Source organism: Mytilus californianus, unplaced genomic scaffold (genome assembly GCF_021869535.1).
Source record: "Mytilus californianus isolate M0D057914Y unplaced genomic scaffold, xbMytCali1.0.p SCAF_8, whole genome shotgun sequence".
Taxonomy (NCBI): domain Eukaryota; kingdom Metazoa; phylum Mollusca; class Bivalvia; order Mytilida; family Mytilidae; genus Mytilus; species Mytilus californianus.
Genome location: NW_026262734.1, coordinates 99,910,788 through 99,925,933, shown reverse-complemented (window position 1 = coordinate 99,925,933; position 15,146 = coordinate 99,910,788). Strand labels below are relative to the sequence as shown.

The 15,146-nt window shown below is 33.0% G+C and overlaps 2 protein-coding genes across 3 annotated transcripts in view; one reads left to right on the top strand and one right to left on the bottom strand.

The window, feature by feature from the left end:
* The window catches only part of LOC127712335 (eukaryotic translation initiation factor 4E transporter-like), a 46,187-nt gene extending 35,517 nt beyond the window's left edge, over window positions 1-10,670 (bottom strand). For both annotated transcript variants that reach the window (XM_052218705.1, XM_052218706.1), the window contains exons 1-3: window positions 10,467-10,670; window positions 2,831-2,939; window positions 737-810 (exon numbers count right to left, since the gene is read on the bottom strand). In XM_052218705.1, the coding sequence (XP_052074665.1) occupies window positions 737-810; window positions 2,831-2,938 (182 nt within the window). In that variant the 5' untranslated portion in view covers window position 2,939; window positions 10,467-10,670. The remainder of the gene's footprint in view (window positions 1-736; window positions 811-2,830; window positions 2,940-10,466) is intronic.
* A 227-nt stretch (window positions 10,671-10,897) lies between these two features.
* The window catches only part of LOC127710636 (GTP-binding protein 128up-like), a 31,627-nt gene continuing 27,378 nt past the window's right edge, over window positions 10,898-15,146 (top strand). Inside the window, exon 1 of the mRNA XM_052216576.1 lies at window positions 10,898-11,068. Within this exon, the coding sequence (XP_052072536.1) occupies window positions 11,030-11,068 (39 nt within the window). The 5' untranslated portion in view covers window positions 10,898-11,029. The remainder of the gene's footprint in view (window positions 11,069-15,146) is intronic.

The window sequence follows — 15,146 nt, the reverse complement described above, 5'->3', positions numbered from 1 at the left end:
AACGATCTTTAAAACAAAAGAGTTCTTTACAAAATCACTAGAGTTATCTTTCTTGATACATTAAATTGATCATCAATATACAAGGGTAAAACTTAATGGCCCCTCAGCCACGGCATAAAAATTTGGTTTGTCAGACTTTATTTTGTTATTGAAAGAACTATATATTTTCTGAAAGATTTGACAGATATAAGATGTAAATCAGTTGTAAAAGTAGGAGATTCTGCATGCTTACAACTAATGTATTTTAACTTATAATTATAAGTTATCGCTATTTTATCAATCTTGCTTTGATCTTTTTTTAAAAATTAATTTTTCATATCAAGCTTCTAAACTGAAATTGAGAATGGAAATGGGGAATGTGTCAAAGAGACAACAACCTGACCAAAGAGCAGAAAACAGCCCAAGGCCACCAATGGGTCTTCAACACAGCGAGAAAATCCCGCACCCTGAGGCGGAGAATGTTTTTTTTTCTATTGTAGTCGAGAATTCGAAACACCCTTTTGTTTCAAAACAATAGATCAATAATATATATTTTTCACCATGTTCATGGCAAGGTATTGTCTGTTTAAGATTTTACAATGAGTGTCATTACATTTATTTTAATAGGTTTAAATGTAGCTAGGGGCTGTTCCCTTTAAAATTGATGTGGGAGGCTCTTTTAGTTTATTTCTGGACATGGGTCCTACACATATATTTAAATGGAAAAGCCCTAATATTACAAGATATGATTGCATACTTATCATAATCTGTAGACAAACAAACTGGTCTTTTCTTTGCTGTTTTACTGTTGCTAAACTCATATAACTGGTCCTGTAAAATCAAGATACAACCAATCACAATGTATCATTTTGTTTTCAGTATTAACATTATTAGAGTGTTAGCAATTTTAAAGAACTGTTAGTCTGACAGTGAAAATATAAGAGAATATAGTTATATACAATTAGATTAAAAACAAACAACAGAACGGTTTGGGATGTCAAATTTCATTTCAATATTTGTTATGTGTGCCACTAAACATTAAGCAACCAACAATCAATCAAATTTCATTTCAGATATTGTCTTTTAAACTGGATATATACGTTTGAAGGATTCCAGTTTTAACAACTATCTCGGGCCAAAAATTAAATTTAAATTGTTTGATGTTGCCTAGCTACCTACCCAACAAATTTTATGACAGAAATCGTTTCAGATTTTATAAAAAAAATATTTTTTCTGCTTTGACATTGTTTTCTTGTATAAAACATGTATCCCATGTTGTTGGCCAAAAAAAAATTCCCTACCTACCTACCCAACACTATGAATTTTTAAGGGTGGCCTTGGCTTGCCGTCTGTTTTCATCTTAGAAATGAGTTGCCTAAAAGACATATTTGTTAAATTGTCAGCCATTGTGTGAAGTATGACTATGGAACCCTTGACTCAATGTATTCAATATACATATAAAAATTTAACATGTTCAAACTGTTATAAATTTGTTTTATGAGCTTGAATTCCATAATTTAGCATGTCCGTTTTGCCATTGGATGATAAACACAGCAAATTCAGGGCTATAAAAATTCTTTATAAAATCATGTAATGAAAAGAGCAAGTTTGTACTGCAAATCCCTGCACAAGATAAAAAGTCAGTTTACAATAAACTGCTTCGCTGAGCGCAGCTGGATACCCCCACAGAGGTCCAACCCTGAACAGTTTGGGCAAAAATGGACACAATATTCAAGCTTGAAACAGGTCTGAATTTGGATTGTAATTAAATATTTGACATATTATAGGTTTCTGAATAAATGTAGTCAAAGAACTTGAAATTGGTTATATGAATTGAATTTATATTCAATTAAAGATTTCTTGATGTTGTGCAATACACTGTGATGTTGCACAATACTTAGTAAATCTGTTGTCAGACTATAAACAAATAAGGTTCAATTAATTCTCAATGTCATATTAGAAATTTATGAAAATGTAAAGGGAGCTTACATCAATAAATATAAACAATTCACCAAAGTTTCATGAATATTGCTGACAGCATTTTTGAGTTATTATCCGAAAACTGGAAAATCCCCCCTTGTTAATGAATAAAACCCCATAACTCAGAAATGATAAATGAAAAATTTATAAAATTCTAAACGGAGCTTACATCAATAGATATAAACAATTCACCAAAATTCCATAAGAACTGGTGAAAGCATTTTTGATTTTTTGTCCGAAAACTGGAAAATCCCCCTTTTTTTATGAATAAAACCCTGTAACTCGGAAACATAAATTCTAAAATATATAAAAATCGAAAGGGAGCTCATGTCAATAGATATAAACAATTCATCACAATTTCCTGAAAGTTGGTGAAAGCATTCTTGAGTTATTGTCCAAAAACTGGAAAATCCCCCTTTTTTTAATGAATAAAACCCCTTAACTCGGAAACGTAAAATCTCAAATTTATAAAAATCGACAGGGAGCTCAAGTCTATTATCTACTATCATAGGCTGGGCATAAAAATACACAATACTTCCTAATTCTCTGACTTTGCCAGTTTGAGCTGTTACCATGTTTAATTCATGTTGCGTTTGTCTTACCACATAGACTACAAATATATACTAGTGCCTGGATTATTAGACCTTGACCCTGAAGATGTTCCCTAATTACCCTAGTACTTGACCAGTGTTCCTTGTTATTGGATTAAGGCTGCAATGGTCTTTCTTTTACATTGTTTTGCATATTGTAAGGAGTAAATACAATGTAAATTGTAATGTGTTTTGATGCAAATTGGTCCAGCAGTTCTGTACTGTACCTCTACCATTGTCTACTGAATTGTTTCTCTCAAGTTGTTCCTATTACAACTTACCCTACTGTAAATATATGTAGGTGTAGGTCCAGGAGTATCAGACCTTGTCAGAACAACCTCTCTTGGAGTATTCCTGCCGCTGTCATCAGAATTAAATTCTTTTTCCATTCTGAAATAATAAACACTAAACATTCACATTTCTCACTCAAAAAATTTAATTCCTTCAGAAGAGTACACAGTACATGAAAATGTCTCATGTTGAACTAGAAGCATACAGGACTTGAAGATTTTTTTCAATGTTCAATTTCCCATGCGAAAGTATAAATAAAATATTTCTGTTCAAGTGCAGCTGAATCAGCTAAGGGGATTAGATGGTAAGTCACTTTTGGATTGTCATCCTGTACTCTTATTCACCGACAGCTTATGTGTATGCAGTGACCGTAATGATAACACTCTCATCAGAACTTCTGCAACCTCACAACGCAAGTGCAAGAGAAAAACCATGATGAAAGATAAGTAAACACATGTTGTTTGTAGATAGTATTAATTGATTTTGAAATAAAAATTTTAATACATCAAATCATTGAACAACTGTTAAGACATAGTTTAATTAAAAATGCGAATGCATGGAAAATGTCAAAAAAAAAAATGGGGAATGTGTCCATGGCACACAGATGATGCCCCCGCTTGCATATAATGTTATAAAGGGACATTGCTCAAGAACTGTAAAAGTGACAATACCCAAATTTGTACTTGATCTGAGTTTTGTGGTAATAAGCATTGTTTATAAGTTTCATAACATTTAGTAGAGGCGAACTTTAGAGAACGTAAACAAAAAATTCAGCATTTTTTCCATTTGTAAAAGGGCACAACTCTAGAACGGTAAAAATGACACCACCAAAATTCGAACTTGATCTGTGTTTTGAGGTAATTAGCATTATGCATAAGTTTCATAACATTTGGTTGAGGCAAACTAATGTTAGAGAACAGAAACAAATATTTCAGCAATTTTTCAATTTGTAAAGGGGCGTCACACTAGAACGGTAAAAGTGACGCCACCAAATACAAACTTGATCTGTGTTTTGTGGTAATAAGCATTGTGTGTAAGTTTCATAACATTTGGTTGAGGCAAACTAAAGTAAGAGAAAGGAAACGAAAATTTCAGCAATTTTTCCATTTGTAAAGGGACATAACTCTAGAATAGTAAAAGTGACGCCACCAATATTCAAACTTGATCTGTTTTTTGTGGTAATAAGCATTGTGTGTAAGTTTCATAACATTTGGTTGAGACAAACTAAAGTTAGAAAACGGAAAGGAAAAAATTTAGCAATTTTTCCATTTGTAAAGGGCATAACTCTAGAACAGTAAACGTGATGCCACCAAAATTCAAATTTGATCTGTGTTTTATGGTAATAAGCATCGTGGATAATTTTCATAACATTTGGTTGAGGCAAACTTAAGTTAGAGAACGGAAACCATATTTTGGGACGTAGAGACGTAAGTACTGATGGACGGACGTACAGACGGACAAGGGTAAAACTTAATGTCCCCTCCGCTACGGCAGGGGCATAAAAATAACACTACTCTATCATCTCACTGATATTTCATGTGCTCTATGACTCTGTGCTGATTGATTATCAAGATCTGTTAATTTTGGCCCTGTGTTGGCACCAAAACCTTAAAGTTAACAAGCATTCCAAGAGTATTGCATGGCAATACATAGTCCCCTACCGGTTAAAAATAAATTGTACTGGAACAAAATGATAACTTGATCTATAACTTGTCATGATGTAAACTATACAACAAATATCAAGTCAATATCTTCCAGCATGACGAAAAAAAGTGACGAAAACTGATTATTTGAGTGAAATTTCTAAGTCCAAGGACCATAACTCTGCACAAAATCATCAAACTGAAACAATATTGGAACTTGATCTGTAGCTTGTCGTGATAAAACAATATACCAATTACCAAATCAATATTTTCAAGCATGACGAAAACAAGTGCGGAAAACTGATTATTGAAGTGAATTTTCTAAGTCCAAGGACCATAACTCTGCACAAAATCTACAGACCGGAACAAAATTCGAACTTGATATGTATACGATGATAAAACAATAAACCAAATATCAAATCAATATCTTCAAGCACGAAGAAAAAAGTGTGGAAAACTGAATTGCCGGACTGACAGACAGACGGAGTGCAAACCTAAAAGTCCTCGTCGGTAGGGGACTAATTAGCAGCCAAAATTTCCAAACAACAATAATTGAATGAAATATTTTTTGTTGATTATATATATCATGTATATGGATTCTTAAAAAATGTAAAAAAAAAATGAAAAAATTGCAAAGCGGCCTAAGTTTAGTTTATATGCACCCCTATATTCAATAATTTCCTGAACATTACAATTACAAGAAACTTGTTTCATAAAACTAAGTTAAAGTCACCTGATGATAAGCCCTCCATAACTAACTATCAACATACTATGAAATTCTGCATATAATTTGCTAAACATTATGATACTTTTCTCATGGAGTCTAGCATGCAGGACTCAATTAAATTATTCAAAGACTTGTTATGTCTTGAGAAAGAGAGCAAGATACCAAAGGGACATTCAAACTCATAACAAACAAACTGAATTGTTTAACATTGGGGCCTTTTATAGCCGACTATACAGTATGGGTTTTTCTCATTGTTGAAGGTCATACAGTTGCCTATAATTGCTTACATCCACTTCATTTGAAATTCTGGTGGATAGCTGTCTCATTGGCAATAATACCACCTCTTATTTTTATATTGATGACAACATGGCAAAAAATGAAAAAAGACCAAAACACAAACAACAGTATACAAATCACAACATAGAAAACCAAAGACTAAGTATCACAAATACCACCAATTGAGATTTGACTTACATGAATGAAGGGAAGTACTAAACACAAAACTCCATTCTATTCCACCTGATACTACTGGGTTATTTTTTAAAAGAGCAAAAAAACTTTCCTGAGCCAGGTCAAAATTATATGACACAGGGAAACTCACTGATGTTCCAGTTAAAATCAATTATCATGATATGATTATCCTGATCAAATTTTCTGTTTACATAAATGTCAGAATATACATGATATAGATTTAAAAATAAGAAGATGTGGTATGATTGCCAATGAGAATATTCTCCACCAGAGACCAAATGACATAGAAGTTTACAACTAAAGGTCACTATATGGCCTTCAACAATGAGCAAAACCCATACCACATCGTCAGCTAGAAAAGGCCATGAAATGACAAATGTAAAACAAATAACTATTCAAAGAGATAAACTGTTATCACAGAGATATGTCTCGCCTATTTGTTATTTTGATAATGCAAATATTGAAATTAAAATAGCAATACTTTAACATGTAAGTTATGCAAATATTCAAAGTCAATGAACCATGACTGAAGGTACAGGGCTAAACAATCTACATGGAAATGAGATGTGCCAATGCTAATACAACTGCATACCAAATACCATTGACTTTTCATAAGTCGTTCCCTTTAAACAAACCTAAACACAAACATTAACTTGTAAACTATGTAAAAGTTTCAAAGTCAATGAACCATAAATAAGGGGGTAGGGTTATATAATCTCCATGGAAATGAAACTTGCAAATGCCAATACATTTGCATACAAAATATCATTGACTTAACATTAGTGGTTCATCTTAAACAGACCTAATCACAAACTAATACATATGTAAACTAAGCAAAAGTTTCAAAGTCAATAGACCATGACTGAGGGGGCGGGGCCAAATATTCTCCATGTAATGAGATATGCCAATGCATATACAACTGCATACCAAATATCATTGACCTACCACTAGTGGTTCCCCATAAACTGACCTAATCACAAACTAATACATGTAAACTAAGCAAAGTTTAGAAGTCAATAAACCATGACTAAGGGGGCAGGGCCAAATAATCTGCATGGTAATGAGATGTGCCAATGCTAATACAACTGCATACCAAATATCATTGACCTACCACTAGTGGTTCACCATAAACTAGACCTAATCACAAACTAATACATTGTTGACACCACCGCCGCCCCCACTGGAAACAGCATACCTATGTCTCGCTTTTTGACTCTGTCAAGGCGAGACAAAAACTAACGACCTGATTAATGTACAAAACAATGAAAGAAAACCAAATACGATACATGTATACAGCAACAAACGACAACCACTGAATTACAGGCTTCTGACTTGGGACAGGCACATACAAAATGTGGCGGGGTTATTCATATTATTTTAACCTATTTACGTTTGATATACATGTACCTAATGCTGTGAACACTTCTGGTTTCGCTATATCTAAATTCTAAATTCAAAAAAGTACAATATGGAAATAATTGTGACTAACTACAGACCAATAAACAGTAAAAGTCTTCAATTCGTACAGTGTACGTAATATATTAATGGTGATATTAACGTAAAAAACACAGGTTTGTGGTGAGGAAATTGGTGAACATTTTCCTGAATAGACTTACAATTATGTACATGTGATGAGGATTAGGAATTCTGAGGGCGGGCAGACCTGCCAACTATACTGATTCCCCCATGAGAGGTGTTGATCTGAATTTTGAAATTCTTTATTATATAAACTGAACACCTGTAGCAAGGCTCAACACCGCCGCCAAATCAGAAAATCTCTACGGACACAGAATCCCAAAAGGGATAATGGCAAGTGTGACAGGATTATTTCCAACAGTAGATACTTGGCCAGCTGTAAGTGGTTGCACTAAGAACTAAGTATTTAGCTCAGGTGGTACTTCATATCCCGGGGGAAACAATGTGACTTTGTAATGCGAATCATGCTCTTCAGTTACACTTACAGAGGAAAAATAGCTAAGAGCTATATATATATTGCCTTACAGATTGGCCATGTAAATAGAAATAAGATGTGGTATGAGTGCCAGAGACAACTCTCCATCCAAGTCACAATGTGTAAAAAGTTAACAATTATAGGTCAAAGTACGGCCTTCAACACAGAGCTTTGGCTCACACCGAACAGCAAGCTATAAAGGGCCCCAAAATGACTGTTGTAAAACAATTCAAAGAGGAAAACCAACGGTCTAATCCACTACAAACCAGTAAAAGTCTGAAATGGCCTATATCTGTACTCGATTGTACTGATTTTTACTCGACCAGTCTGAATTGGTCTAAATTTTACTCGACATTACTCGACCCCAGTCTTAACCATACTCGACTGTACTGATTTGTACTTGACCCTTATCTTTGCCATTGAAAATAGTCTGAACTATTACTTGACCAGTCTGAAACAGTCTTAACCCATTCTCGACCTGTACTCGACCTATTTTTTTCAGTCTGAACCATACTCGACCAAAGTTCTGAACAATACTCGACCAGTCTGAACCATACTTGACCAAATAACCTCTACTTTTTCTAAATTTTAACTGTTAAAATAAATTTCTTTTTAACTGACATGACTAACATGACAACAGCCACAATAAAATAAAGATATATTATGAAAACAGATTTTTACATTCTTACATGATTCTCGAATTTATGGAGATAGTTAAATCAAATTATCTTATATAATAATTTAATTATATTAATTTTAAAGTTTTAGAGTTTTGTTAAAAAAAGATTTTCTTTTACCTAAAAACCACACCTATACTGAGGGTAATTAAACCTTATTAAGGTGCTTCTTGTTTGGCATGTGTTTTTTTTAATTAATTTTCCTAAATTCCTAAATAAAAACTAATAGGTTTCATGGTTACATACAAAAAATGTACAATAGTTATATAATTATCTTTTTAATGAGGTAACAACAGCCAACAAAATCACTGAAATTGTTTAACCTTATTTTAGAAAATATATCTATTATTATAATTTGGGATATATTATATACAATGTATATCAAAAAGGGATAAAAATTAAAGAAATTAATAAAATTATTCTTCTGATTAGTGGTGAAGTATAAAGTAATACCTCCTGCTTGGGGCAAACTCGTGAAAAAGATCACACCTGGTCAGAGAGTATTAAATTCTAAATAACATTCATTCAAAATTGCAACATCCTGTGAAACTTAAATCGCAAGGCCTTTTGAATTCACTAGATAAGTAATACACGAGTTTAAGAAAAATAGGGCTTTCTTTTTACCTGTAAAACACACATGTACTGAGGTAATTAAACCTTATTAAAGTGCTTCTTGTATGCCATGTCTTTAATTTTGACAAAAATTATTAAAATTTAATTGAAATAAATTTTTACTGTAACTTTGGAACACATTTCCTTTTTCAAAAGTTTATCACAGGATTACTATGGAAGTTCTATTATCATGATTATATTAAATTCTTGGTTTAACAAAACAAAGGTGTCATTTTTTAAATTTATTAAGTTGCTTTATATGCTATTTTATATATATTTTAATAAAAAAAATGTTCACTGCATTATTAACTAAACTCAACTGACACCATAAATCCATATGAGGCTAAGTTAATGGTGAAAATTATCCAGTAATCATAAAATATATCTGAAACATTCAAAAAATTTTGAATAACATTGAAAATGTTAGTACCAATTCAGTTTTGAGATTATTTGATCAGTTTGTTTTATTTTTATTTTAAAGGTGATATATATGTATGTATATAAGTGTTGATGAATATGGTGATGAAGTTATATTATGTTTATTGTGAAATTTTGGTTTCAATGCTATATTGAATACATTTTTAATTTCAAATTGTTGTTCAAATTTCTAGCCAGGGGAAATAGCTGTTGTTAAAAAACAGTTCCTAAATTGATGAAATACAATAGATAGATACAAAAAATAGGTCTAGGTTGGTTAAGACTTGGTCCAGTATGGTTAAGACTAGGTCGAGTATGGTTCAGACAAGGTCGAGTATGGTTCAGACTAGGTCGAGCATGGTTCAGACACGTATAAAATGGTTAAGTACTGGTCGGGTAAGGGTCGAGTACAAGTTCAGACTGTTAAGTATGGTTCAGACTACAGTCGAGTATTATCTAGTAAATTTCAGACCAATTCAGACTGGTCGAGTAAAAATCAGTACAGTCGAGTACAGATATAGGCCATTTCAGACTTTTACTGGTTTGTAGTGATCTATATACAAAACAAGAAACACTTATGAACCATATCAACAAACAAAACCACTGAACAACAGGCTCCTGACTTAGGACAGGTGCAAACAAATGCAGTGGTTTTAAACGTTTTTAACAGGTGCCAACCTTCACCCTAACCTGCAACAGTAGTGTGACATTACAAAATAGAAAGAGGTAACCTATACTACTGATATTACTGCCACAAATCTTTGTAAACTATACTCTGTGGTACTAGAAAGAGGCAACCTATACTACAGATATTACTGCCACAAATCTTTGTAAACTATACTCTGTGGTACTAGGAAGACTTAATTTGAAAACGGTAGAATGGCTTAAAAAATTCTGTCAGTTGTAAGTTGTAACCCTATCTTTAAATACTAATACTAATTAAATTTGTAAACAATTTTCAACACTTCTGAAAAAAAAACCCACGGAAACGAAACACTAAAAATGATGCAAGACTCGTGACATTAAAGACATTTTGACATTTTAGAATGATTAACCTTAAACAAAGAGTGAGAACAAGAGTATAATGTCATTGTTTTCATCTATGTCGATTTTTGATTGATGGCTTACCTTCAGCAGGGCAGAGCCCCGTTTGTGAAGATTTACACGAAAGACAATACACAACGAAAATGTTATATAATGGGAAACTAAAGTATATCTAAATATGGTCTGGTTAACTATAATGTCGCCCTAATACATGCTGAAACAGATGATACATAGTCCACTTTTGAACGGTTGCAGTACAACATCGGAAAATGTTGGAAATCGCCCGGATACTTGCATGCGCAGAGCAAGATTGACCTAATTTCCATTTATAAGGTCAAATTTTGCAAAATTTCACCATTGAATGCAATTATTGATTGAATAAAACGAGAGAATAAATAATATGCCTTCTTGCAAAAGCACCTTAGATTTGAAATGCACACGTTAATCTGTCTTCCAAATTTTTTTTCTATAAAAGTCGTCTTACAGACTGCTTCCGGGTCATTTACTGCATTTGGAAATCTTCAGACTTTTCCATCAACTATTATTCCGAACGAACCAAATTACAACACATTTTCCCTCAGTTTCTTCAACACATTTTCTCATTTTTTAACACTCTTATACATTGAGACACTACTGTAAACTTCATAATGGGTATATTGGAAAGAATATCAGAAATTGAGGCAGAGGTAATATGAGTTTTAGGCTATGTAAAATTCTGGAGTACCCCTTTTTTCATTCATTCTGATACCATGGTGAAATATTAACCCATAGAATGAAAAATCCAATGTACTTGAAAATCTCCTACTACCCATCTATAGGGTTAATCCTTTGAGTACACTAGTGAAATATATGTCCTTTGTCAACAGACTAGGCCTTCACGATAAACTTTTGAATCCACAAGTCCGAAGCTCAATTTTACAAAAATATTAGTTGGATTCTGTTGGCTTGTAGAGAAGAATTTTACAAGCCCGAAAGCAAATTTACAAGCCTGGGCTTGTGGTCTTGTGGTTAAGCGTGAAGACTGCAGACTATGTCCACTTGGAATGACCGATATATGCATTATATAGCACCTTAGTCTTAGATTGGCAAGCATAAAATCTCGCTTTGTAGCTACTAGTTCTTGATTCTCCTTTGAGGGAAATGATAAATTTTTTTATAAGTGTTGTTATTACTTCAACATGTTCAATAAAAATGAAAATCAGCTGATGACTTAGAAGATACTATTAAATATGTTGACGATTGTTGTTAACTTCTACATGTACGTAATTTGGTTTCTGGTGGAAAGTTGTCTTATTGGCAATCATTGCACATAGTCTTATTTTTTTGTAAAGTGTCCTGCAATCACTTAAATATTATGTTCTAGTCGGTTTTGAACAGGTTTTGCTTGATTTTGTTGACCGGCAGCCCAAGTACGCCTAATAGAACATGGCCAACATCTTACCCAGCATTCCCTGTCTGGATTAATTAGGATCCCATAAAATTGTGTTAATCTTATTAACTAATTAATAACTACATGTATCTATAAGAAAGTCTTGTATATTTTGCTTGTATTTGTTAAAAGGATCAAAAATCTTCTAAATATTATATTTAAACTCGTTATCATATTGAATATTCTCAGGTTAACATTGAGGACAATTTCTGTATAACATTTATTGATCTGTTGATTGGAGAGTACCACAAATTGGTGCTAGTATTGCAAGTAATTGAACTGTCAATTGGACGGGTTAAATGATTAAATATGTATATCACAAGCATTTTTTTTTACAAGTGGTTGGTTTTGAAAATAATAAAATGTTTATGGTCAAAACGAGTATTACCTGCTTCTTTGAAGTTCAGTTTTGCCTAATCATTTCATGCTTGTTATAATTAATGCTTCTCTGTCATGTATGTGGTGGACTGGTTGTCCTTAGATGATGTCTTAAAGGGACAATAATTGTATAGCTTTAAATACATTGTTAGCAAAATATACATAGTTTAATTGTGAAATAATATTAGACTCAACAATTTCTTATTTACAAAAATTTGGAGAATGAAAGAAATCGCTAAGTTTTCTGTTTATATTTTGTGCACCTTCAGTGTTAATATGCACACCGCTGTTGTCGGCTTTGTCAAACATAGATCTGATGATTGTGCCATTTTTATAAAACAGTTTCTCCAAATCAACATAATCTACATTATCTTCTCGAGCGCACAATTTTCTTATAAACTTGTTGACACTTGTTGCCGATTGGTTTAATCTGTTTATTTGCGCACTGTTACCTTTACGTGGTATGATGCTACAAAGACCAACATGAGACTCTGGATAGGCGGACTTCACTTTAGCTATGGCTTTTGTCACAAGTAAATTTATTTGGTCACTATTATCCTTATGTTTACTTATGTCATTGGTCCCGAGACAAATAGCAACTTTATCTACTTTGTAACTGTCTGTTTTCTGAACAGCAAGGTCTAGACTTTGTGTGAAATTTTCAAAATTTGCACCTGATTTCGAAGCATTTAATAAATTTTCATCGGTTTCTCCGAGTCTTGTACAATTGGATGTGCCAATAAGGACATTTAGAGTATCAGGAGTGTCATTTTTCCCACTTTCGGAAAAGGTATCGTTATCACAAACAGAATGTGTATCTGAGTGTGCGTCTATTTTAGTTTCTTGTCTACCCTCAATTATTTCCGGACCATGCTTACTATAATCTTGATTTTCTTGGTCTTGCTTGAAACTCTCACAGTCTCGTCTAGGATGCCCTTTTATGTTGCAGTAAGAGCAATACGGTTCATTCGGGCAAGCATTAGCTAAATGACCAATAGCAGCACAGTTATAGCACCTTCGCTCATTCATAATTTTTGGACGATCTTTACATTGATATGAGGAATGACCGATCAACTTACAATGAAAGCATGGTGTACGGCTATTGTCAGCAAATAAGAGGACTTCAAAGCGGCCTAGGCTAGTTCTGAGAGGAAGAACAGGCTCACAGTTCAAGATATTGATATACCGTGCCCCATTTTCTATTTCTATCGCTTTTATATAACCTCTTTTGACAGAACCGGGAACAATTTGACCGAATCTTATCATTTGTGCAACAATATAACGATCGTCAAGTTCGTATGGAGCGTCTTTTATGGTAACATATGTAATTGATTTTTCTACATCAAAAAAGTTAACTGACCTGTTTCTTACTGTTATTCCATTTACCGGTACTACCAACGTATATTTTGACTCTACATCTTTAATACAGCCCTTTTCTGTAATTTGTATAGATCCAACATTGTTTATATCGATTTGTTTACTTATTTCTGTTAACATTTCATCGTGTTTAATCCCTTTGAAATCTTTGGTATAAAAATGTATGGATAATTGTCTGCTTACCCTCGACATTTTTCAGTGAGTTGAAATCAGGATGTCAAAACAGGACACATAAACAAAGTCAAATTATGCATATACTGTGCAAAAAGTCATTATCTTTGTTTTCTAAATCCTTTTGAAGAACAAACATATGAAAATCTTGAAAAAATTGGCACCAGAAATATCCAAAACAAGGAATTTAAATTAATTTTCTGCTGCTCAAAAACTCACACGTCCATTTACAAAGGGACAGCACTCTATTCCTCTGGTCTATTGACTTTAAAACTTTTGCTTAGTTTACATGTATTAGTTTGTGATTAGGTCAGTTTAAGGGGAACCATTTGTGGTAGGTCAATGATAATTGGTATACAGATGTATAAGCATTAGCACATCTCATTTCCATGGAGAATATTTGGTCCTTACCCCTCAGTTATGGTCTATAAACTTTGAAACTTTTGCTTAGTTTACATGTATTAGTTTGTGATTAGATCAGTCTAAGATGAACCACTTATGTTAAGTCAATGTTATTTGGTATGCAAACGTATAGGCATTTGCAAGTCTCATTTCCATGGAGATTATATACCCCCACCACCTCATCATGGTTCATTGACTTTGAAACTTTTACATAATTTACAAGTTAATTTTTGTGTTTAGATTTGTTTAAAGGGAACAACTTATGATAAGTCAATAGTATTTGGTATGCAGTTGTATTAGTATTGGCACATCTCATTTCCATGGAGATTGTTCAACCCTGTACCTTCAGTCATGGTTCATTGACTTTGAATATTTGCATTCCTTACATCATGTACGTGTTAAAGTATTGCTATTTTTATTTCAACATTTGCATTATCATAATAACAGAAAGGCGAGACATATCTCTGTGTTAACAGTTTGTTTTTTATTGTCGAGCCTTCGACTTTTGTCGAAAAAGTGAGACATAGCGATCCTACATTCCGTCGTCGTCGTTGTCGTCGGCGGCGTCCACAAATATTCACTCTGTGGTTAAAGTTTTTGAAATTTTAATAACTTTCTTAAACTATCCTGGATTTCTACCAAACTTGGACAGAAGCTTGTTTATGATCATAAGACAATATTCAAAAGTAAATTTTGTAAAAAAAAAATTCCATTTTTTCCGTATTTTACTTATAAATGGACTTAGTTTTTCTGCCAGGAAACATTACATTCACTCTGTGGTTTAAGTTTTTGAAATTTTATTAACTTTCTTAAACTATCCTGGATTTCTACCAAACTTGGAAAGAAGCTTGTTTATGATCATAAGATAGTATCCAGAAGTAAATTTTGTAAAAAAAAAATTCCATTTTTTCCGTATTTTACTTATAAATGGACTTAGTTTTTCTGCCAGGAAACATTACATTCACTCTGTGGTTAAAGTTTTTGAAATTTTAATAACTTTCTTAAAC